Consider the following 26,520-nt stretch of genomic DNA (forward strand, 5'->3'; position numbering starts at 1 on the left):
ATCGCATATACAGAGAACATCTTTCGAGATGAAATCGTTTAAATGTATCAGTTTATTATCAACACTTATAAACTTATTGCACCATAAACTCTGCTCAAGAACTGACCTTGTAGATAATGTATCAACCTTACTATGGCAAAACACATCAGCCTATTCTTTAAAAGCATTTTTATATATATTTGGTAATGCGTTGGGGAGGGATTCAGTATCGAAATTTTCCCGTCCGAGAATTGGAATTCCTCCTATCTCATTCAAAATACAACTTGGTATTATTTTCCATGATCGCTCTTCCATATTTAACAGCTGAGAAATTAGTTTAATCCGACTTGCCTTGACAATCGACGCGAAATCAGGCAGTTTTAAACCACCCTTTTCGTAGGGCCCTATTAGAGTATCATACTTTATTTTTGGCTTCCTTCCCCTCCAGATAAAGTCCTTGACCGCGCTTTCTACTTCACGTATATAGCCACTTGGAAGACATAATTTAGAAAATATATACAGTAACTTAGACAAAGCCAAAGAACGGACAACTTGAATTCGCCCAAATAATGTCAAATCACGTGTTCGCCATATGGATAATACAGTTTTAAAATTATCTAAAACGCGAATAAAATTTTTATGGTTTGACAAAGTTTCATTATAAGAAAAGAAAACCCCTAAAATCGTAACACCCTTCTTATAAAAATCCACCCATTTCAGCCCCAAATTACCTAACACTTGCAACTGAAGTAGTTCTTCTCCTAGCCAGCCAACCTCTGATTTAGACAGATTAATTTTTAAAGATGTAAATTGACTAAACTGTTTTAAAATAATTAATTTATTTTTTAATGAAGCAGTATCTCTAAAAAAAAAACGTAGTGTCGTCAGCGTATAACGCTAGTTTCTTTTCTTGATTTCCTATTTGTAAACCTTTGATCTCTTTGCATTCTCTGATCATTGTGGCCATCACTTCTAAAACCAATATAAAGAGATATGACGAAATGGGATCTCCCTGCGTAGTACTTCTACCTAACGGAAAAAAATCGGTACAGTGACCATTACGACCGCACTCATGTTTTCGTTTAGAATAACCCTTATCCAATTTACGAAAGAGCTGCCAAATCCATAGTGTTTTAAGACAGCAAAAATGAAATTGTGTTCAATAGAATCAAAGGCTTTTTCGAAGTCAGCTGCAAACAAAATCAACGATTTATTGGATTTATTAATATATTCCATTGTATCTGCTACCATGCGAACTGAGTCCTCGATCGTTCTTAATTCTACAAAAGCCGCTTGGTCCGAGTGAACTATTCGTGGTAAACATTTTTTCATTCGAGAGCATAACGCTTTGCTACAAATTTTTGCATCAACGTTAATAAGACTGATAGGGCGCCAAGCGTCTATTATTCTTTTGTCTTTTTGGGTTTCTCAAGTAGGGTGATAAGAACTTGTCTTTGCGTTATTGTAAGACGGCCTTTGTCATAACTATCGTTAAGGCATTTTACTAAATCTTGTCCGATATCTCCCCAGAACGCTAAATAAAATTCTTTAGTTTTTATTTCCTTTTCCTGTGATGACGTCATCGATGACGTCACATATCACGTGACCACCTGGTTGCATCCCCTCGACACCTACATGACACCTACCAAGTTTGGTTGTCGTACGGGTGTTTCTTTCATGAAATGTCAGATAGTTTATAACAAATGTGGCCTACCTTTATATTACAAATGTGGCCGTTATAACAAATGTGGCAGGTTATTACAAATGTGGCCTCAACAAGGAGCAGTCAGATCGTTGCTTTTTCAGTTAGAAAAGCAACTCACCACAGGATACAGGACGAAGGAGGAAGGCCTCAGGTCTATTCACGGGAAAGGAGTCAATCAATGCCTAAATACCCGTCTACCCGCTGGGCGGTTGACACAAAGTGCATGTTCAGCTCATCAAGATTGAGTCGTAGTGGCTGAGGGTTTGGGTGTAGAATTCTATGGTTTGTTAAAGGTTAGTGCCCTGTTATAGAAGTCGTGTTTGGTTTTCCTTATGTTAGATTTTTACTCATTGCGCTTTTCTCTGTAGGTTGTCCAAGTAGTGTTGCTTTTGTGCAGGCGCGCCTTGTTTCAAAGTGTAAGGCATTCTATCTGAAGCTGTTGAATGTCTACATCCTTTACCCAGTGCGTCGTGAGGGGCATGACGGTCGATGCACCCTCGCATAAGTTTGTTCAGTAAGTCCAATTGCATTTCTGGGTCGTCCGTGGAGTACACTAGACTCAGCGGAAGCTGTTCGAACTCTTGCTTGAAGGCGTCAAGATCAAGATTACGCTCGTCTCGAATGTACTTGTACCGGGGTAAGGCGCACATTTCAGTGGCGGATCTAGGATTTAGCAAGGGGGGGGGGGGGGGGCTTTTTTGACAGGCTTTGTCGATTTTGTTTTTAGATTTTAAGGAATATATATTTCATGTTACAAAATTTCGAGAATACATTTATTTTCCCTGTTTGTGAGAATCACGTTACTTATTAAAGTTTTGAATTAGTAGAGAACCAAAAGCATAACAGCTCCTCTTACTACGGACTTTACTGGAGGAATACTTAGAAAAGAAGATAACGCCATCCGCCATGATTGCGCTGCAATAAAACGCCATCATACCTCCATTCTGTCGATCGACCCTATTACATATCCTATCATGCAAACCAGCAAATTTTGCAAAAATCTTCCAGTTTGCGCTTTCTATTTTCGGGTGCAAGTGTATCTATCACAACACAATTTTAAAGAATTCTGCCGGCGAGTTTTCAAAAAAAAAAACTTGAAAAGCTCATGGTAATAACCCAACATATTGCGTGCTATATTGCAGGCGGTTTTAAACGACTATATTCAGTGAATAAAGGTAGCATCCTTGATAATCGGCGTCTGGTGCTGACTTAGCTATTCCCACATAACCTCCTTCGAACTCATTTTATGAACTCATATGCCTATGCCCGCGGCAGTTGTTTAAAATCTCATTTTGTGCAAGGGATTCTTGTATCGCTGTTGCTAAAGCTTTGCCAGTGGGGCATGTTGATAAGTTCCTTGTAGCTTCAGTTTGCTTATCCACTCTACTATGTGCTAGCATGAATTTTCCGGTTGCGCTCCGTCTAGCAAGTGGTAGGGGGAGGGCTCTCCATAAAAGTAGACGATAGGGTGATCGCCCTATCTTTTAGGGCATTAAATTCAACCAACTGCTATAAAATTCTTACGCTTTTGCTATCGATTAGGGGGTCTCACCGGTATTACAGTGATTTTAGAGCTTAGTAAATTGCTACGGCCACACCCAATGTGCTATCTTTTAGGGTTAAAAAATGTTGTTGAAAAGTGCTTTTCTGCTACGCCAGTCCGAACATTCTGATTCAAAATGCATGCCTTGTTTCGCCTACTGCAACGGCCTGGCTTTCTGTCACGAGCCTTGCCTGGTTTCGTCTAGTGAATAGCATCGCGATACATCCAATTCGGCTATAACAATTTGCGACGATTTATCTTTTTATGTTTAAACGCTTTTTTTTTTCGCCCTAAAGGGGGGTGTAATGTCACCCTTGTCACCACCCCTGGATTCGCCACTGCATTTCCACAGATATAGGGTGCATCGTGATCGCAGATGTGCGGACAGGGTAACACGTCAAAGTAGGTCACATGGCGAGGCGTGTTGGTAATGATGTGATCTTTAAGTGTTTCTGAATGGGGAGTGATGCGCGTTGCCTTGGTTACATATTGGGTTAGATTCAAAGTGCCGAGAATGTCAATGTAATTGCGCACTTGTGGCTTGTTTGGACGAAAGAGGTCTAAATTGATGTCACCTGTTATAGCCAACATGCCATCCGTAGCAACAGATAAGTCAGATAGGAGAGATTCAAAGAGTTCCCACCAGTCAAAGCAATTCATCGCTGCTTCTGATCTATACACTGATCCAAGTAAAAGGTTGCCGTGCTTGTTTCGTCCTTTGATTTTAACCTACAGGTGATCCATCGGGGGATATCGCTTCTCGATACCAGACCGTGTTTTAAATTCGATGTATGATCAAGGGACCCAGGGGCGGATCCAGGATTTCAAAATGGGGGGGGGGGGGGGGGGGGGTTGGATAATGGCCGGATAACTGATCAAGTGGTTTTTGGTAGGTCACTACATAGATCTTACAATACTTCACGCTGAATTGGATTTGTCGCGTAAGCAACGTCAAGAAGGCGAAGGAAATTGAACAGTACCTCCCGTCCCTCAGACATTTATTATCGTCAAACAAAGTGACTTTTCAATTTTTTTATTCAAAAAGGAGGGGGGGTAGATATCCACCAAATCCACCCCCCCCCCCCCTGTATCCACCCCTGGGACCATGATGTATGATGTCAAGGGAACGAATGTGATCCATGATTTTGTTGCTGACATGAGGTTTTGAGCTAATGCCTTGGAGGGGGGCAGGGGGGGGGGGGGGGGGGTGCTATATTGACTGTAGATTAGGCCAAGTAAAAATAAACAAGTTTCCCTTCCGGATTTCTCTTACAAAAATTCGAGCGGGCGGCTTTTAATTTTATTTCTTTATGTCGATGACGAGGTGTATTTACACACTTCCCAAGAGATAGTAAGAGTTTTGCGTGAGTTGAAATATTGGTTAAAAATAACAAATAATAAAAGTCCCCCCAAAAATACGCGGGCGAAGACGGGAAACATTTGTTTATTTTTACTTGGCCTTACAATAGAAACAATAGGCTTGAGGGGGTAAGCATACAAGTGTAAAATTCGGTATGCTTTTTTTTAAATACTGCTTACAATGCATTAATATGTATTTTATTTTCTGAATCAAACGTGCTATTTGTAGACAAAACTATGGAATAAGTGAATAAAATATTATAGGCATTCTAGATCACTCTGGTATGTCATAAATCTAGAAGTCAAACAATTTTTGTAGCCTTATCCGATAATCAACGTCCTGTAGAGACTGCAATGTAATAAAAAATATATTTTTTGTTTTATGGGGGTTGTCAAATTTTTAACAAAAAACCGCCCCCCATCCAACAACCCCTCCCCCTCGCCCTCTTCCTAGAAAAATTAGGGTGGCTTTTGGATTTTACACCCCCGAAGAAAAATCCACGGTACGAGCCTGGCGACCATGGTGGGGGATATCAGTAGTTTTGCTGCGTTTGAAATTGTGATGTTTTTCATAACAAGCATCACCTTGATGGCAGCGGTTCTCAATATTGCAATCCTGTTCAAAAAGAATATAGCTTTAAAATCATCGCTCCATACATTCTCAATGGGGCTGTTTGAGAGCTACTCCTCATACGTTTTGGTTATCCTGTATTTTTGAATACCACCTTGACTGGAAACCAATTGGAAGCCGGAGATTACAGGAAAACGCCTTTATGGAACCACATCGATCATAACACTTAGTTATTTTGCATTGATGATGTATTGGATCATTACTCATTAGTACTGTTCAAAAATGTCCAGCAATACATATACTAGGTAGCTTCTGTGCTATCTGGTCAGATGTCCATTCAACCTTCTAGTAGGCTAGTCCGGGTTTGTACTGGGTGCCGTGGGATTTAGCTGTGCATCTGACTGAGGAAAATAGTTCTCTTGGGCCTCTATCATTTGCCACCCAGGATATGTTTTGGTAAAGGAGGCTTGGAAATGAATGTATCACGGAAAGGGAGACTGTATTACAAAGAATGAATTAAAAGTTTAACTTCAGATGCAGCACATATAAGGTACATAAAAAGGTGTCACAAATACATTTAACAAATGAAAGACAAGTCTACTAATGAATAACAAGTAAGGCAGTTTGTAGACTGCCTTTTTACATTGAGGAGACACCATGAGGGAAGGGTCACTTTAACAAGAATTCACTCCTGTACCTGTCATGGGTATGAGAGTACACCCCCTGTACCTGTCATGGGCATGAGAGTATACCCCCTGTACCTCACATGGGGATAACAGTGCCTGTGGTCTGTTATTTATAATTTGCAAGTCAGGTCACTTAATCCATCTATAAATCCTGCAGAACATTTAGCACATATACTACAAGCAAAACTTGTATGTTTCATATCTGATGCACAGTTATTCTAAATTGAAAATGGAAACTACACTCTAGTGCTTTGAAAATATGACTATGTTTGAGCCTTAGTGTATACAGCTCAATAAAATGTAAAGATGTAGCTAAAATATAATTGTTGTGAAAAACCATAAACTGAGCACTTTTTTAAAAAAATCACTCCAAACACAAAAGAAAACCACAGCATGATCCAATCTGTGGGACTGTCTACCCCTCCCCTCCCCCTTAAAAGGAGCCAGTCTTGGATTCCCATGCAAATAAAGTCAGTATAATCCTAAATCCTATAATTCATCATTTCTATATCAAAAGAAATTGTTGACAATTATCCCTGCCTGAGTTAATTTCCATATCAAAGCATCTGTCACCTGTAAGACAGGAAGAAAAATATAATTTAATTACATAAGAAGATTCATTATTCTATTTTAATATAATCTAAAAAGTACCTTTGAACAGCATTTTATTCTAAGTCTTTTCAAAGATGTGGGGCTGGTTAAAAATGCCTCTAGTCCTTCATTGGTCACGTGGCACCAGCTTACATCTAAGTCTCTGAGATAAGGGCAGCTCTTGGCAAGGGCTTGGACACTTCTGTCTGTAACACCATAACAACTGCTGACATGTACCTCAAGTAAACGAGGACAGCTTTGGAACAGTGGTACAAGTCCATTATCTGAAATCTATGTGTGAAAATAACCTTTGATTAACACAACTTTAATTGTCATAAAAAATATATTCTGCTTATATATTTTCTGGCTTTACCCTGTGGTAAAAACATGCCCAGGACACCTGCCCAGTCAGCTGTGTTTTCATCATGATCCCTTCTACCAAACAAAAAAAGCTTTGTGACGCAACTCATGCACAATGCACAGGTTCTTACACAGGGGTAGAGCCATTTTTCTTGTGGGTAAAAACATGGTAAGACTACCTTGTAAGATTAGCTCGCATAAAAATAACATTGCTATGACTGTAGCCAATAATAAATAATGACAAATGAAGCAGATTAACTATCACTGATGATAATACCAAGGCAATATGGCAAGGTATAGAGAGCCCTACAATGTATCTAGATTACTATATTTTCTTTAAAAATTATGTTTAGGGCAAATGCCTAAGCCTCATTTCCTTGCCTCATCAGTCTTTTAAGCACTTCTTAAAAGTTTTGAACATTACTTTTTCATTCATTTCAGGCACATTATGAACAGAAAAAAACAGTAGTTTAATTTGGGAATAATGCAATTACATTTCTTTTTGATATCTGATTAAATCAAATTTTCCTCCAATCACCTATCACTCTTATGAGTCACAAAAGCTTGTTAATATTAATCTCAGGATGTTTTATCAGTTTATTTCCTTTTGGGAAGGTCTTAAGAAATGACAATCAAGCCAAAGAAAGGCAGCTGACTCATTAAAAAACATTAGCTGAGAGAAATGCTTTGTTTTGATTAAATGGTGATAACACAAAGAGAGTGTTTGCAATTAAAAGCTTGAGAAGACAGCTAGTGATACTGATTAACATTTTAATTTCAAGCATTACTGATGAGTAGGTTTTCAGTGAGGTGATAAAACCAAGCCATTTTCCCATCATATAAAGATTTCTAGAATAGTGTGAAATAGGTAAGGATTATACTTTTATATTACAGTCCTTTAATTGTATTTTAATATTATTTTATGTTTCATAAATCACAACTAATCTAAGCTGATTTATTATGGTACATCGATATGTTCATGTTCTTGGGTGGGGGGAGATCAGTACCTGAAAGCAGCTACTAAAATTAAGTTCTTCCAATTCTTTGCAACTTGCGAGAGACTGCAAAGCCTTGTCAGTGACTCCTTTGCATCGTGTTGTGGCAATAGCACGGAGTTTAGGGCAATTACTGCCGAGAAGTAGGATATTTTCTTCCGTAACACTTGTCCAACAGTGATCAAGGCAAATTTCTCTCAAATTTTTAACAGACGTTAAAACAGATTTCAATCCACCAACGGAGAGAACCGATTCTAAAGAGGAACAATCTAAAATCCTTAAATGCTGAAGAAAGTATTCGATGTATCTTTTCCAATTTCTAGATACTCTTCGGCAGAGAGAGATTTCGTTCAATGCTAAAAATTTAAAAATAAATAGGATAATATCGGAAGGAAGAACCACCAAAGGATCTATAGTAACCATATCCGTTCCAGTGCCGTTGGCAGTACTTTCTTCATCCATCAAAGACCTTCCGTTTCAATAATAAACCAATAGATTTTCTGAAGCTTTAACAAGTTGATATTTCCTTCTTTTGTTTACATCTTATTAGAATTCTCAAAAAGGTTTTTAGAAGCCTTATGACCGGTGTTCAGCTAGACTTTAACCCAAACCGCTGCTGGTATTTTTCCCTTTGAGGAAATAAAGATTTTCCAAAGATAAAGCGGTAAAACTTATCGCCGAAACACCAAATTTCCTTGCCTTGTCATAGAATGTCATAACAAACCAGGCGTTCTTTACGAGTATTCTTTGCGCAAGCGCAAGACATTCTTCACACGAGGATAGTGTGTGTTTGTGGGGGGGGGGGGGGGGGGGGGGGGGGGGGGGGGGTAGTAAGGGTCAGTACAAGGGGAGCATGTTGGGTAAAAAAATCGGCAAGCAAAAGGAAAACATTGACTGACGCTCGTTACTATATGTGCTAAAATACCATGCTACGGGGAAGAGAGCGAGAAAGCATGGAGTCATGTTATTTTTGAAAATTGTTTTATTTTTCTCTTCATTCACTGCTCAATACTGTTGAGCAGCTCAACAGTAGCTTTGCAATAAATAGATTTACATATAGCATATCATATCATATATCGACCCGGGATGCTCGGGAAGTTCTCTTTTCTCTTAAATATCACACTGATGCTTTTTGAAAATACTGAGCATATCATTATTTGTGAAAAATATTTCATACAAAATTTCAGTCTATCAGTTTTTCTATAACAACTAGCGAACGACGTAAAAGGAAACTGCGAAAAAAAGACACTCACGTCACGTGTACAGAAGCTAAGTTTAGCTAACTTTAACATCAAAATCTCTTTCATTCAAGGCAGAATTACTCCGAAAAGAATCGTCGCAGAATTTAGCCGATAATCACTATACATGGTGGTTTTTATAAAGACAAGTACGTCTACGATAGAAAAATATGAAAAATAGAAATTTAAATATATAAATAAATACAAGAAATGGGAGAGGAGGAATGGAGGAATTGTCGGAGTCGTGCAATTCAAAGCACATATAAACACTTGCAGGGGATGTTTAGACACGGTAAACTGCATGTCCGAGTCTTTGTGAATGTTCCTCCATACTGAGTACCTGGCCATAAGTCCACAGGACTGTAAGACCATTAACAGTCGTAACAAGCACGGCCAGTTGCTATGGTTATACCATAGATACCATAGTGAAACCTGTCCAATATGTGGCGATACTGCAACAAAACCAAAACGCGCAACAAACTCTCTATTTACATGCTCTCGCGAATTCGAAAAATATCCTACGTACTCTCTCAGTCTAGTATAACTACTTCCGCTCTTGGACTGAAGTCCGTAAAACTATCGAAACTGCTGCCGAAAAAGTTCATAAAGCTTCTGTCCTCGAATTCACTCACGTAGACACAGTCCTCCTTCATTACATCTTGCTGGATGGACTCCTGGAGTTGACGCGATTTGCGCACCAAATTCTGCAGTTGAATCCCCGCCATGTCTGATAACTTCTTTCTGATCTTGTTAAAGTCAGAGCGTAGACCAGTTTCTAGAAATCTAAAGAAGAATGGTAGAAATCATTAAAAACACGTTTTGACACGTTCTTTGTCTTTTCACGTTCCACAATCTCTATCATACAAAAGCGGACAGCCATTTAGGCTTTAAAAAAAGTCTCTTAAATGTTTATCTGCTTGAATATATTTTTGTATATATGTGTTCGGCTCCTTTGATGTGAATGCTTCTTTTACGGATCAGAGAAACTCTACTTAAATTTCTAATTCAACACATCTAAATGACATGGTCGTTCCCATCAATAACGTAGCACTTAAAAGCGGTGAACACAAGCCACTTATGAATGCATTTCGAGAGCAAACTTGAGTCAGGTAAAGGCTTAGGAAGATTATCTTCTGGTTGGCCTGGGGCATTTAGCTCAAGCCGTCGCACGTTCCCTCTCTCAAGATAAGCCAAAATGCGAAACACACAAACTTCCAGAGTACCGCTATCGCATGGTAACCAAAATTGAGTCTTATCGAAGATGACGTGACAGCTAACACCACTAGAGGCTAAACTAGCCCACAAAAAGACCGGATAGAGTTTTTCGCTGAGAGATATTAGCCGCAAATAAAGATCTCGACATCAGTTTTACTATAATACAGTGCAAAAAAAAAAAAAAAAAAAACCTTAGTAGTATATGCTAAACGAAATGGGTGGTTATGCGATAGCTATTGACACTACTTTAATAAGAAATATTAATAAGAAATAATCATCTAAGAGCAAAACAATAGTGACAGTGGTTAATATTTTAAAAGAACATTAAGCGTATTCCAAAAACATGACTCATCAGGTTTGTGAATTGTTTTGGGTACTTATCAGAAATCTATCTCTTATGAATAAGTAGTTTGGTTACCCTGGTTCCAGAGCCTCGAACGTCTCTCTATTTAGTGGCTCGCTAGTGGCGAGCTGGCCACAAAATGGAGAGACGTTCGAGGCTCTGGAACCAGGGTATAGTTTGGTTCGCTTGCGGCTGATTAAAACGTTTGAAGGAAATATGTATGTAGAAATAACAGAAAGTCAGTACCGGTTGCAAATGTCAGTATATTCGAAGACGCTGGCTGCAGCTTGCGTGACACTATTTTTTTTTGCTTGTACAGCGAACGTTTAAATAATTATAATTTTGGAAAACAGATTCTCCGTGCCTCATTCTATGCTTTAGCGATATTCAATAGGTTGAATTCCACAGACATTTTAAGCGGATTATAATGCGGCACTAAAACAATCGTCAGCCTGGTCGTGCGCAGAGTTGTAAAGGCATATGAAGCAGCTTACCTCTGTACCAGGGACTGTATGCAGCCTGTGTTGTAGTGAGGGGTGGGGAGGTCTGCAGAAGATATACAGGCCGGGCGTAGGGGCCGTACGACGTAGTCACCCAGTAAGGGATGCATCCAGCCATTTTCTTTGAACCAAGCCACAACAATCTCCTTGCGCTCAAAGTACAATTTAAGCTTGGTGAAACTCTCTAGATTCCCATTTTCTAGGAAATCCCTGGAAAAGAAAAGTTTCCGTATAAGAAATCGCGGCATTCAACAAGGCTAGGCCATTTTAAAACCACGCTTTTTTCCTGTTTTAAAAGAGATGAGATAGAATCATGCATTAGTAACGCAGTTATGGTTAAGGGGAGTGAGTCATTGCGATAATGGACCCCTCCTTGGTCATAATGGATGGTCTTCTCGGGGTTCCCCTGGAGTATTGGTACTGAGTTTGCTAGGATGCAGAGATTAACGGCTGTCAGTATCAGCGACGTCGTGATTTGGTCGGTTGACGTAACACTATTATTTTGAAGGATTGCTTCATCAGCAGCGCATAATGGTTGCTCAAAGGCGAGCCCTTAAATTGCTGCAGAACAATATTTTAGAGTAGGAACAATAGCACTGGATCTAGGCTACGATAAGAAGGCTATAACGGCCCTTGACATGAAGGCTATAACGGCCCTTGACATGATAAATGGCGAAAAATTTAACAACAAAAAACGCTTTTGTATTCCGTTCTTCCATAACGTGCGCTCAAAGTGAATAATGAAAAGTCAAACGATGCATAAACACCTTAGTCATGCAATGAAAGGGTAAAGATGTTAGGCCTGGTTGCATGAAGAAACGATGCAATCTGTGAGGAAATGTTAGGAGAGAAGTCGAACCCAAGACATCAAATAAGTCGCAATATCGTTAATTTATCTGTTGTCAGCATAGCAAGGAATTGGAAACTATGTTAAGGGCATAAACAATCTTAAAAATTACTTACTTGCAATATCTGTGCTCTCTCACCACAGCTGACGGCCTATGCTCCTTACGGTATGCAGTTTCTCTTCTGTTTTGCCAGAGCCAAACTTCGTGAAGTCTCTCAATATAAGGCTTTGCTTTACTAAGAAAGTCGTTAACAGTAAGCTCCACTTCTTCCGATAGAGGTGTTAGCTAAAACAACAAGACAAACCAGTTATTCATCTGAAGATATATATTTTTCTTGCATATATTTTGGAACATTTGTATACTGTTAGGTTCCTACTTTAGCCCTAAAATATATCTGCTTTGTAACAGTATGCTTAACTGGTCTACCCCCTCCCCCTCCCAACAAACACACACTTTTTATTGGTTCTAATAAAAAGGGATAAATATCTAAGGATTCAGCGAAAATGAGTTAACAATATTTAGATAGAAACCTGATTATTACTCAGGGTTGTCTAATCAGAAGCTAAAACTAACCTCTGCTATCAACGGGAGCCCACGAAGGCTATTTTTGGGTTAAATAATGGGAAGGGCATCATCTAGACAGCAATCAGAAAAATGCTCAATTGAATGATGTTCAAAATGAACAGGCCATACCTCTCTGTTGACATATTTGAGACAATGACGATAATCTTGAGCTACCATTTCTCCTTGTCGTGGTGGCCATAACTTCACACTTTTTGCATCTAACCAGTTCTTAAAGTAGCCACAGAATTCAGCATAGGCTTTAACAGTCCTAAAACCACCCTTTAACCTTCCATCAATGTACTTGGTCGTAATCTGAGGGCAAAAAATAAGAAAAAATTATTCATTTTTTTCAACCCTTATAAACAAATATAATATCATAAAAAAGCCTAGATGTTATTTTGAATGTAGGAACAGTTAAAGTCAAAATAGAACACAGTGTTAAAGTCAAGAAACAACATTATGTACACATTTAATGCTGCTGCAGCTATCACCAGATATTCTCACTGAAGTTATTTCTTAGTCACTGAAGCTGAGTGGCCAAAAGATGTTATTTTCTGTATCAAATCTTACTATAACAAGACCTGGCAACTGCAATTAAACAAAAGTAGAAATCTACCCCCTTGAATGTCATAGTCTCCATTGATATCTGCATTAGTAAAAATTGCAAAAATCCAGTAAATGTTTGCTTTCCGGCACAGGATTGGCTGTAGCACGAAGATAGCAACATTTGAACACAATTGTACACAATTGATTTGTACACAATCCTACATATACTGATGCACCAGAGCTGAAAGTCACCATCAATTATCCATCACTCACAAGTATATAAATGAGTGATCGACACAGCATGAGAGGGACCACATAGGAGAGCAGGATCTCTGCTAGGAAACCATGTTGCCATATATGTACATTCACAGCAGGGTCTTCTTAACAAGCATAATATATGATCTTTAAGATGAAGTGTTAACACATGCTCCCTCGCTCTGCCCATAACAATAAGTACAAAACTAAACACTCAAATATAAATGAGCATACCTGGTGTAGCATATAGTTGTGTGTTGTTGGTCGCATGTGTTCCGTTAGAGCTTTCAGAGCTTTGTGATTGCCCATTTCTCTGTCTTCTAAATACTGGTACCACTTTTGCTGCCGAGATGAGTGTAGAGAAAGTTGATAATGTTCCTCTAGGGCCTGCCGATTCCGCAGGCATCGCTTTAGCACATAGTTCTGCATTGGTACAATACCACCATGTTTTTTAACAAATATTTTGTACAAAGAACTCCATTCATAATAGCTAGATGGGTAATCAGCTTCTTGGTTATCATCTCTATCTGCAGAGTAAGAAAACATATATAAAATTAGTGGAACAGGCAAATCATGGAACAAAGAAGACAAGAAATTAGTCACCATTGTAAACAATACTATTGACATGCTTATATCTACACAACTGTCCAATAGCTGCTAAGACAGTCTGACAACGTTAGGACAAGTATCAGGATGAACTTGTGTTAGGATGTCTCAGTGCTGACAAAGTTTTTAAAGGCACAATGGGGAACTCAGGAAGCATATAAAATATGAATAATTTCTTGAAAATAAGCTTGCTGTTTAAAAAGGTGTCACAAGTGCTGGTTCACATCGCAAAAGACAAAATATATATTATATTTACCTTGCTGGGTCTCCTCGTAATGAGATTCTAGACATTCATCTGTCAGCCCCCATATAGACTTTGCCTGGCTTGGGGTCAAATGGCTAACACTGTGTGACGGAGGCTCTGAATTTAGCAGATACCACACTATTACAGAAGTCTTGAGCTGACTGACAGGTCGGAAAAAATTATGGTCATTCTTGAGAACTTCAGCTTTGTAGAACATTTCATACAGATAAATATATGAGTATTCTGGCCATCTGGTCACTAGATCAAAGTCAGCCTATGGAAGAAGAAAAAACATAAACAATTTGTTAAGTCTACTGAGTATGCCTATAATACAAAGAGCCCTTGTCCTTCATCTCAAACTAATTACTATGGACATTTCTTGATTAATAATAATTAATTCCATTATGAGGGAATCTAGATGAAAAAAGCCCCTTGTACTAGCATTTACAGGGATTTGAGGGTCATTTTGCTTCTAGCAGCATTAATCATGAAGATTCTATATGACTAAGCCCATCATTTATGAGGAAAACAAAAGAGAGACATGAACATTTGATTAGTTGTAAAAGGAAATATCCCATGGGGTATGTATGAATAGATAGCTGTGACATTTAAATGCGTATCTATAGAGAATCTGCATTCTGATCATAGCAACTGAGAACTCAAAGATAAGTTTTCAATGCATACTATATGAAAACAATTTGGAGGATTAGCGGAGTAACAGCAAAAGACACTAGGTGAGCCGTCTAATCTACATGTTCAACTCAATTTCAATAAAAAATGGCATCCTTCGAAACAGGACTGCTCCTCTGCTTTCATTAGCTGAAAAAGGTTTCTTTCTGATCACACTTCCTTGCATTAAAATTACACACACACAAAAGTTAATTTTAAAGGAATAATAGATAACACGAAAGCCGAGTTTTGAGAAAAAACCTGGTAGCCATCTGATGGACTAAACATTAGCTAAAAGAGGTTTTAAATTTCAACGTCTAACCAAAAGTTCTTTAAATATAAGCCACAAACTCGCACAGCCCTTCTCAATTCTGCTAACGATAATTAAGTAGATATATTCTCTACAAAAGCAGCTTTGTTCACCAGCTGCAAGACTATCTATTCAGTCGTTAGTAAGGCGAACTAAAACGTTGAAAGCAACCTACTCGTGTTTTCTATTGAAGTCATATCGTGACCAAGTAGAAAAACATATCCAAACGCTTGAATATCTGGAACAGTCCCAACAACACTGAAGCTGGTGTGGATTCCGAACAAAAAGTTGCATTTGCATGTAATATAATAAAGCCCTATCAGCAAACGAATTTACAAGGCCCAAAGGCATTGGATAAAAGTTGTCAATACACGGGAATTATTGATTTCCTTTCACTCGCAAAGTGGTTTGGAGAGTGGGGAGGGGGGAACACGTTTGGAACAGCTGTAGCCGCCCTGCGAACTGACAATAAAACCATCAACATTTACACGATAAAATCGTTTCAATTTCCCCCACAAATGGACTAGATTTCCTTATTCATATTATATTTTCAAAAAACTCGCACTAGGCCGAACACGAATTTGCCCTGTAGAGCCCAGCGAAAATGCTATTCCCTTTTCTGTATCGACAAACATGTAAAAACTTGCAACAACTTCCAAGAGCAGGAGGAAAAAAATCGTGCCAGTGGAAATAATAAAAGGATATCCATTTATATTCCATATTTTCATCGATCCATAATCTAAAGTTCGTTTGTGCGAAATATAAAGCGGTGTCAGTCGTTCAGCCAGACCCTATCTGGGTCTCCCCTCTATACAGACCGTGCTAAAACTTCGGTATATCTCCTGCTTTCATAGAACTGAATCGCGGGACTTATCGTCTAACAAATATGCAAAAAGGTCGAAATTCGAGAGTTATTTACACAAAAGCCCAAAGCCCCTAGAATCATCTAAAGACGAAGCTCCTATTTCTTGGCGGCTTAAAGATGTGACTTGAATACAAAAATAAAAGCGCTCTAGTTCTCGGGATCCATGAATGGCTTTGAGAGTGCGAGTCGTGTACTACCGCTCATCCGAAAGCGAGGAAATACTGGAGAGAAGAAAATAAATTTCACTCCTTTGGCGTTGGAAATAAAAGGACTCTGCGAATTGCCCATTAACTATGTCGGGTTTGGCTCAAACCTGCGGGTAGGGGAACAGAAACACATGGTACAATCGGTCCATCGGAAACGCCGTGCTCGAGCACTTTCGTGCTCAAAAATCATTGCGTTCAGCGAAGATATCTCTTGCTATCTAAAATCCTTCCTTCTCTTGGCACATGAGCGACTGAATATAGCGAAAGCTACCTTTGAATTACTTGATAAACATTACTTACTTTACACCGATGACGCCATATTAGATCGGAGAGACAGAGCCGATGGAACAACCTACAAGTTTTGCTCAGAGTTATAAGAGTCTTGAAGTCCAGATATTCCAGTATAACAACCAGAACTTCTTCGCTTAAATGAGTAAGCAATGATGGCGGTAGGATAATTCTACAAGACATTTCTTCGGGCTGAAATATCCGTGTGTTAGGAGATAATCTATGTAGTGGAGGCACACAGAACGGCGAAAAAGTTCGTCCATTTGTATATCCACAAGCAAATTTCTTCGATTTTGGGGAGCTTATATGCTGGTCCAACATAATTCTTTGTGATCTGGCCTGAATAACAGTTCTCTTCTGGGGCCAAATCCTTTACATAAATAGAAAACGATAACTCAACCTCCCTTCCTAATGACTCAATATCTCTAAGGCTAAAACCGACCTTTGTTGTTTTTATATTCTTTTGACACGTGCATTTCCCGTAGCAATGCGCATGTGCAGCCGGTGCGCTGACATGAAAGCGACCAATCAGAGCGTGCGGCGCGTGTTTGGAATACTTTGTCTGTTGAACTGGTTGTACTAATATAACATAATTACCACAGCTCGCACACACGGAACACAAATCATTCCACGGAGAGCTCTTAGCCAGCTCAAAGCCATCAGTCTTAAAAGACAGCTTAGTCATTGGAAAAGACGCGGCAGCATATCGATTCGGTCCACTAAATATAATCTCCAGAAGAACTGTTCTAGAATTGCCTAGAGGACGAAACCCAGCCACAATGTCAGAATGAGAAACATAATCCTTTATTGAATTTTCTGAAGTTTCCACTTCGCTGACTTGATCAGCCCGATGGCTAGGAGCAAAGCTAATGTAGACAAAAGTAGATAGGCTCTTTGGTTCAAACGCTCCGAGTATTTTCTTTCAAACCGGAGCCGTGTACTACAGGCGGTGCGTGACGGACTGTTTCCAAAGAATCAACATCCTACTCCTAACGCTAGATCGTGTCACGAACCGATTTGAACTCGCAAATTTTTCTTGTATGAGTGGACTTCCTGTGAATAGAGAGAACACGTCTGTAACGGAAACAGTTCACCAACGCCCGCCCGGCTTTCGCTTTGCTATAGATACTGACAAAGTGCGCTTTGTTTTCTTTTGCAAACAAGCCTAGCGTCAGTGTTCTTATGGCTTTAGCTCGAATTTAATCAGCCCTTGAGTGCCCCCAGTATCGATAAATTTAAAACAGAATAAAAACCACATGGAGAAAGAGTGAAAGAGCCTTTTGCGGATTTAATGCACTACTGTAATACCATAATGTCGGCATCGATGTAAAAGCCTTTGCAATATACTAGTAGATTTGAATTCTCTACGAAGATATTTTAGCACCAAGGACACAATTCGATAATTAGGGAACGGAAAGGTAAATATTGAAATTACTGTCGAATTTTAAAATGCGTCAGTGCAAAGGGTCCAATCACCGGAACGAGTGAGTGTCTTTAGGAGAAAGGGCTTTGTTCGCTATATTAGAAGAACTGAAATGTTAATTACTTTTCAGAGTTCTATTAGCGGACAACCAACGAATATATACCCATGGGAGACTTTACGGGAGGGTAATTTGTTCAGTGCTAGTTCTTCCAAACAAAACCGCACAATCGCAATACCCGCTAAATACCGATCACGTGGTCACCCCCTTTCTATAAAAAACCCAGCTGCCTGTAATCTTCTTTGGACCTTTGTTGGCTCGACTGGTATCTCGCAAAATAATTAGAAAAATGAATCGTAAATCACCTCTGTGTTGGCTTACGAACAAAGACAAGTTGATGACAAATTCTGTTTAGTCATATATTTTGATCTGTTCCTAGTAGCTTAGTAATGAGAAAATTGCGATTCTTTTTTCGGCACAGACACGTCTATCTTTTTGCGAACGTGACCAGATCATCACGAAATCTCGAAAAGCTCAGTTTTAATAATTACTTTCACTGCTATCGAATGGCAGAGCATGATGGCACTCTTTTTTTTATAAGAACCTTTTTTAAGAGAACGTCTAGCCTGAGATTTCACCAAATTTTAAGCATGCTAAGATCATGCCGAGGTTCAGATAGCAAAAAAAAATTCTTTTTTAGTCCTGATGCGCTAAAATACAGAATAAAATTGTGCTCATAGTAACAATCTTATTATTGCGTAGTGTAATTCTCTTACTAACAGTTTATTGGGCATTTATATTCTTATGTACGCTAAAATTTATGAACATCGTTAAGAACGTATTCAGCCTTTAAATGTCCAAAAAATAATAACGGCCCAGCCTCAACTGACAGACGTTCTTATAAAAAAAGAGTGTATCTAATCTGCTACAAATGCGCCCATTAGTACGAAGGAGCTTCATAAGTTAATGCGCAGCTGAAGGATTTGAACGGCTACTTTTTGGCTGTCCTTCGTAGAGCTGATAGTCATAAAAATGCCCGATTCAAATTACAATAGACAAAGCTTTCGCTTTCGCACAGGTACACGTCTACATAAGCAATTTCCACTTGCTAGCCATTAATAAGGAGATGACAGCCACAGGTTTTTTTAGGCATCGTCCACGTTTTACCGAGTCACATAAGTTTGCACAATACATTCGACTTTTACTGCGATACCGTATTTGACCGATGTGCTTTTGGCGTGTTAAACATAAAACTGACAAAATAAAACTGGCATATTGTCACCTTCGATTTAAATATTTCCCTAACGCAAATTTAGTTTGGGTTCCCTGTGTGTAAACCTACTAAATGGGGGGATATGTATCACACACACATTCCACTTCGGATGGTCACTGCATGCATATAACTACGAAAGTGCAAGAAAATGTTATTTTCTTGCAAGTGCAAAACACTCCGTCGCAACCCTTTCAATTCTACGAAGATGATATTTTCACCGTGAGAAGCATTGGTAAGTGCTAAACGTGCTTTTAATATTTTTTGTTCCCACGGACCAATGTGCCGGTGGTGAAGGGAGTTGTATGGTGAGACCACATGTATAAAGTGTGGTTTCGATAAAACACAGCAGGTTTCACATTGTACATTGAGAAGGTGTGGTCTACCTGTGCTGTGTAAACGTTTGGAATTTGCGGTGATTCTATCAGTCAAAAACGGCCTACACTTACCTCAAAACAACCAAAATGGGAGCACTGATCTAGAAGAATAGATTAGGGTGCGCATTTATTGTTGTTATATATAGTTACTAGAAGTATTTTGAGGTGAACAAGGCAATATCTTCTTGACTTGAATTGTATTTTTTTTCTGCGCTTTCTGGCGTTCGTTTGGATCCCGGCAGCGTTAGTTAGGCTGGTCGAATACGATTGCAGCTAATTTGACCGTACGATCGCAACTACCGCATTCCGATCGCAAAGTGGTTACCCATTATCGCACTTGATCGCAGGGTTAGTTTCCTTAAAAATCGCACACGATCGCCGGCGGTAGAATGCGATCTTATGGAAACCGGCCTTTTTAATGTTACTTTTACTTCCGGTACATGAGTAAAACGGAAGTTAACTCCCTCCAGGTCCGCGTTTAAGAAGTCATGGAATGCGCCCTTTCTCTCTCACCCAGTCATAATAAACTTGCCTCTAGGGAGGACATGACCATAACCCTGCTAAGCCCGAGAGGGTCAATAAACAAAGATAAAATCTAAACCCATATCGCTACACATACAGTAGAGGTATTTGGTACGATCACACGTACTACATGGGGTTTCTCGTGCTTACAATTCCATCTATTCAATGGCACTTGTCGCAAAGACGCTCCGGCAAATTCATCTTAACACCTATAACTATCGAACTGATCAATGCGATCACCAATCGCCAACTGCACTCTATCTTATCTGCTTATTTCTGCTATTTCTCCTATTCTGCACCAGAACACGTATTTGAACGAAATTCATGCCCGTTTTGTTGCAGCATGTCCATCACTCTAAATCCACTACCCACAAATAAACGTTATATTTTATATTATAGTTTCGAGTATAACCTATTTTTCTAGTAAAAGCCAAGGTCGCCGCGCTTTAGACGTGACGGAAAAAGGCGAGACGTGACAATGCTGGTTCGCCAGGGTCACGTGCGTCGGCTGGGTCAATGACGTCACAATGTCAATACTGAAGCGACTCTTCTGTTGCGGATATGACGTCACAAGTGCCGCAATAATAGTAATAGGGCTTCTAAATAGCTATCGGTCGGTCTTTTTGACCTTTAGGTAAATATAGGGAGAAAACATTGATGTATTTATTTTACTACAGGAAAACTAAGCATTCAGACCATGCTTGCTGACAGTTTCTTTCATCGTCTAGTAACAGTTTATTACTTTTTGCATTGCTTATCAAGATTCTTGACGCTCGGAACATTATTATCATAACACTGTATGAATGAGTGAAGCAATGCACGATTCAAGCAAAATAATTCTATTGCGTGTTTTATGTATCAGTACGTTAGAACTGGAGTGATAGCTTTCTTAGCACGGTGACGTGTCTTTGTCTTCACGCGGCTGCACAGCTCTTGCCTAATGTCCACCTTCACGTAATTACTGGCGATAATGGATCGTCTCGCACGAACGCGAACCGCTTAGAAGTGGGGGCCTTTCGTCACAGATGCACTCGACGGCGGCGTGTCATATCACGGCATTTCGCATGGTTGGGGACCCAGTGGTCTTAACGAGGATAGAGGACTGTACGAGAACAATTTAGTTCGAACGTAAGGGAAATTCATTTATTATCCCGAGGAGGGGCGTGACGATTTTGATAAAAGTAATGGATAAAATTAGTTGACCCCCTCTCCCTTTAGGAGGAACAAAATTTTCCATGCCCCCTCCTACGTCCCCCCATATTTTCGGTGCCTCCCCCCTCCCGAAAATCGTAGAAAGGAGCAAAGAAAGGAACAGCAATGACAAGTAAAGGAATGCGATCATAGAGATTAGCTGCAAGCTGGACAGAAAGTGAAGGGGAAGAATTTGGCTGAAAACATTAAGGGACGAGGTCAAAACAATTATCCAAACTAGGGACCCGACTTTAAAAAAAAGGTTGATTTTTTCACAATCTACAGTATCACTTGCCATTAATTGAGTTGATAAACATTGTGAAAAGGGCTTGCATTTTAGTCAATATCTTACTTCCACATATTATGATAAAAGGTGTATAAATTACTTTCAACAGGATTGGGCTGTGCTGTCAGCTGGCTATGATCCCATTCGGCCTGGTTGCAATCCGATTCTGCTTTGCCTATATTAAACACAATTGGATGACATCTTCATTCCCTTAATAGAATAAATGCTATTGTTTGAGAGGGGTGTTAGGTTTATTGATGTTGACATAGCATTTTCGGTTTTATCGTTCCCCCTAGCAATTTTGTCTAATAATCCTCAGAGAGCCATCACTTTAATGAAACATACCTTAGAATTCATGTTGCATCGCGTTTTGGACAATACTTTATGCAAAATAGTACTTTTTGAGGCATTAGTTTATACACCCAATATTGCTTGAAAAATACAGAGGTTTGTATGGGAACGATCGACTTCCAGTGGATAGTGGTTCGATGGTTCACACTCGACTCATTATTTCACTAGACTCTGATTGGCTCATTGTGCAAGATGCTGTCTCCTCACACAAAGATGTCACTTTTTGTAGAAGAGGATGGGTGTTCTTCTTGCACATACTAACCAGGAGATTTAGATAATGTTGGCTTTCTTTTAAATGGGTGACTCTGGCTATCATCATGACCATGATCATTATCACCACCACCATCATCATCAGAAGAAGATTCTGCAATTATAGTAAATATGCTTGATGAGAACTGATGAGGATGTGCATCGATGTCAAGCTAATATACTTTCCAAACTGGGGGCCCTCCCCTAAACCTATTATTACAAACCGCGGCCCTCCCCCAAATCCGAGCTAAAAAAATCTTAACCCCCCCAAATATAGTAGCCCTCCCCCCCGCTAAATAATGACTGCTCCCTAACTGTTAGAGAGAAACGGGCTTATTAACCCCCCCCCCCCCCTTCCTCTGTAAATTGGGCGTTTGACCCCCCATCCCCCGGGATTTCCAAGTCCCCTGGGGGTATGGATATTTTCTGGAACTATACAATCTCCCGCAAAATGCTGGAGATTTGGCATCTCTAATATGAACTTTTGGAGAGTGCGAAACCTAAACCCGCAAAAGATGGTAGGCAGAAAAAGAGCTGGATAATTGAAAACACTTACCTATCTCATAGGAAGGTATTATGAAGAATGTCAATCTCTTATATTCCTTTCCAAGGGCTTCTTTATACTCATTTAGGGTGAATTGGTTCTCTGTTCCAGGGATGCACCGGACCTCACTAAAGTCTGGGTAGAGTAGGGTATAGTCCCTTGATTCATCAAAAGTCTTGTCGAATCTCGAATGCTTTTGAATAGCACTTGCGAGAATATCTTCTTTGGAGGAAGTTGTTTTGGCACGAACAATCTGCACCTTTCCCCGGCTTCGTTTGATCATACCATCATTGCGATAAGCGAGAGCAACTTTGACCTCCACATCTTTTGGGGTCGCCTTCGTCGTTGATTTCTTGTCAGGCCTAAGTCTTTTTCTCGCGGGCTTGAAGTCCCCTCTTCGAGATTCTTCACGTTTGGCATAAAACTCTTCAAACGTCAGAGTGTCGTTTGATTTATTTGAGGAAGCAGACGATCCGGCAGATCCAAAGTTCAAACCCGATGGTCCAGGTAGACATGAGAAAACTCTAGATATCTCTTGTTGAGCCGTTTTACGAACTTCTTCTGTTATGTTACTTGTATTCGACGCCATTATGGCATAAATTGGCGGGGAAATCGATCCATGTGGTGGAGCCTAATCCCTGCGCGCGCATGTCAACCGCTGAATGCGCACGCAGATGTTTTAGTGTTTGCGGTGCGATTTGCTTCTTTTGCAGTGCGATTTTGTTTCATTTGCGGTACAATTTTGTTTCATTTGCAGTGCGATTTTGTTTCATTTGCAGTGCGATTTAGTTTAGTTTGCAGTGTGATTTTGTTTCATTTGCAGTGCGATTTTGTTGTATTTGCGGTACGATTTTGTTTCATTTGCAGTGCGATTTTGTTTCATTTGCAGTGCGATTTAGTTTAGTTTACAGTGCGATTTTGTTTCATTTGCAGTGCGATTTTGTTTCATTTGCAGTGCGATTTAGTTTAGTTTGCAGTGCGACTTTTGTTTGTTTGCAGTGCGATTTTGTTTTGTGTGCTGTCCCCTATGGGCCACCGTACAATCCGTATATTTGGGTCGCGACCGTTTCATGGTATATAGTCTCCTTTTGCAGTACGCGATTTTGTAAGTCGTTGTGGCCTTTAGACTCCTTGCTGATTAATTAAAAAGTTAATTAAGCTACAAGTTGAAACGGTAGGTCGGAATCCCCTCACAGGTAATAGGTGCGAAAAACGCCATTCAGGATTAACACATTGGACAGCGCTTTTGCCATTTGATACACGTCCAACAAATTAACGTCATCATCGTGAAACCAACAATTCTTATACGGATGCGGTGTGTGTCATAAATTTGGCAAAGTTTTTCCATGATTATTCGTTTTGTTATAACAAAAGATTAATTCTCAAGTATGGAACGAGCGCGGGGTCCCGGGAGAGGAGAGATCTTTTTCGCCGCGAAGCTTGGAGCCTCTGGTACCTAGGGTACCGGCCTAATGATACTTTAAACGGAAAAAAAACGTAGAGCTCTGAAATACGTTTCATCTTCATTCACTAAAAATGAGTCAATCATGTCTCTCAGCTAACTAAAATAAAGTTTCTTACTCCCTGAGTACAAATTTTAGATAGCAAATTTCACATAATTCAGGAGGGCTATATAACGGATAAATAGTCCCTTTGTGTCCTATTATCGATGTTGAACTAAGCTTGAGTTCAGCTCCAAAGGCAAAAATGCTTGCTTAAGACGGAGATGATTAGAGGAAATTGATTGAGATCACAAAGGCTTTCATCTCAATACATGTGTTGCAAGTGCAGGAACACAAAAATTATCGTTTATCCAGCAAATTGTCAAGTTATTCATTGACCGGACTTCGGCGAACTCACGTTGCGACACCGTGTGCCATTAACGAATGCAACACAGAGATCAGACTGATTTTATAGTTAAATTCAAAGTTTCATACTTGCCTTCAATAAAATAAAACAGGAAAGCCCCGTAAAAGTCAGCTAAAGCATTTTATCAAATAGATTCTCTGCCGCTTTTGTGTACATTTCCCTTGTGATGACAAGTCCAAAGCAGTCCCAGCTGAGGACGTTGGTGGTTGGATTTGATAAGGTCGGATCCATCATCACTGCCCCTAGTAACTTGTCTTGCCTACTCTACTATGGGGAAGGAAAAAAAACGCGCCGCTCGGGGTCGTGTTACTTAAAATTACCAGGCGGCGGCGGTTCATAGCGCGTCGTTTGAAAGGTCAAAAGCGCTTTATCATCTATAATCACGTAAGGTCTAATTCTCTATTATACTTGGTTCCGAGGGGTAAGCCTCTTTTCCACGGAAAACCGTCCCATTTATTTACAGTTATATTGACATTGATTAGTATGATCAACCATAGTAAAGGCGAATAGTATTCTACCAAAGCAGACAAGGCTAGCATAGCTGACATCGGACACTTGCGGTAATAGGATCCTGGCTCACTGAAAGGATGCGAGCGAGTTCATGGCGACTCATGGTGGAATGATTATGTTTATTTCGGGACAATACGCGACACGGCCCAAATTACAGATATTTTCAGCTGCGCTTTAAGATATCTACTGTAGATTTTATGTAAAGATTTCCCAGGACAGCGACACTCTGCGGCAACTCTTATCGGCAATTATCGCTTTTGCGTTGTGCCAGGCATAATCCGTGGTTTTCTTTATTTCCGCTGATGGCTTTCGTTTGTAAGGCTGATACACAATAAATAGAATGTTCAGCAAGAAATTTCCCTTCACTTAGTATCGATGTACTATTTAAAACACGAGCAGTAGTAGCAGTGTTTTATCGGGTATAAAATTTCGTACCCGATAAAACACGTGACGCGAATGTTAAGTGCGACTTGGAAGCCATTTCCAGAATTCGGTGCTAAGTCTAGTGGTCCAGTTTCACTGTTACGATTAACTCATCCAATTTCAAAAGCGCTTTGACCAATCGAGGTGGAAACACAAAGTCCATCAGTCCATCAGTCCATCAAAGTCCATCAGTGAATTAAAAATATACTCAAGAGCACTCAATGCCTGAAATAGTACTTCATTGATTAGATGAAAAGTCGAAAGTATGCATGTTGCGTTCCTGGGAATCCAGATAACTACAGTAGACACAGAGTAGACAATGAAACAAATTTTGTTGAAATGGAATGAATTCAGGCATTCCTCGAGCGCTGTTGAGTTCGCAACAACATGCCTCCGAAGTCGCTGTTTATACCACCAAACTCCTGAGACTGAAGATCAAAAATACTTTGGAAGACTGTGTAATCCAGAGTCGATCAGAAATTACACGAAATGGCAAATAGTACGAGAAAATAAGGATCCGGCAAAAGAACAGCATAGCGCTGTTTTGTAATTGATTTAGAGAAAGTGCAAGGATTTGGAACTGATTCGGACACGTGAGGATTTTACCACACAGTTATATCGCTGGGGACTTGCCTATGTAAAAGCCTACTCACGTGTCTAAAGAGGGTCATCCGATTGGTCGAATGACCTATTGAATATGGATGAGTTAACAGTAACAGTGAATGAACCCAGTACTGAAATCTTGAATGGCTTCCCAGTCACATGTAGAGAATGTTGAAAATCATGTACTGTCTCTACTGTGGTTTTCCATTATCTAACTAACAATTAATTTTAGTTATCACGAAAAGATATGGGAACCAATCTCGGATCAGGCTGGAAATTGTGTCAGTATTGTTCAATCAAAAAGATTCTCTTAGAAGATAGATTCTCTTAGATTTTCTATTTGTATTGCCCCAAAATAAAAATAGTTATTCCACCATGAGTCGCTCTGAACTCGCTCTCACCCTTTCAGTGAGCCAGG

The 26,520-nt window shown here is 39.7% G+C and overlaps 3 protein-coding genes across 4 annotated transcripts; all 3 read right to left on the reverse strand.

Moving 5' to 3' along the window:
- Nucleotides 1-4,655: 4,655 nt before the first annotated feature.
- Nucleotides 4,656-8,570, reverse strand: LOC116615709 (F-box/LRR-repeat protein 20). Its single transcript, XM_032377590.2, has 3 exons — nt 7,802-8,570; nt 6,495-6,725; nt 4,656-6,416 (listed from the first exon to the last, which is right to left on the reverse strand). Exons 1-3 carry the CDS (start codon nt 8,249-8,251, stop codon nt 6,354-6,356), a joined length of 744 nt encoding a protein of 247 aa, XP_032233481.1. The 5' UTR covers nt 8,252-8,570; the 3' UTR covers nt 4,656-6,353.
- Nucleotides 8,571-8,753: 183 nt separating this feature from the next.
- LOC5508792 lies at nt 8,754-16,810 on the reverse strand. Its single transcript, XM_032377587.2, has 7 exons — nt 16,499-16,810; nt 14,161-14,422; nt 13,533-13,825; nt 12,627-12,809; nt 12,049-12,218; nt 11,080-11,295; nt 8,754-9,810 (listed from the first exon to the last, which is right to left on the reverse strand). The coding sequence occupies exons 1-7, from the start codon at nt 16,805-16,807 to the stop codon at nt 9,558-9,560; spliced, it is 1,686 nt and encodes a 561-aa protein (XP_032233478.1). The 5' UTR covers nt 16,808-16,810; the 3' UTR covers nt 8,754-9,557.
- LOC116615708 lies at nt 16,778-26,247 on the reverse strand. 2 transcript variants are annotated; one of them, XM_032377589.2, is made up of 4 exons: nt 22,710-26,247; nt 22,167-22,268; nt 21,654-21,728; nt 16,778-21,178 (listed from the first exon to the last, which is right to left on the reverse strand). In XM_032377589.2, exons 1-4 carry the CDS (start codon nt 23,284-23,286, stop codon nt 21,162-21,164), a joined length of 771 nt encoding a protein of 256 aa, XP_032233480.2. In that variant the 5' UTR covers nt 23,287-26,247; the 3' UTR covers nt 16,778-21,161. The 2 variants fall into 2 exon arrangements, with proteins under 2 accessions (XP_032233480.2, XP_032233479.2); XM_032377588.2 differs by having other exon boundaries at nt 16,778-21,728.
- Between the last annotated feature and the right edge of the window lie 273 nt (nt 26,248-26,520).

This window comes from Nematostella vectensis, chromosome 2, assembly GCF_932526225.1.
Source record: "Nematostella vectensis chromosome 2, jaNemVect1.1, whole genome shotgun sequence".
Taxonomy (NCBI): Eukaryota; Metazoa; Cnidaria; class Anthozoa; order Actiniaria; family Edwardsiidae; genus Nematostella; species Nematostella vectensis.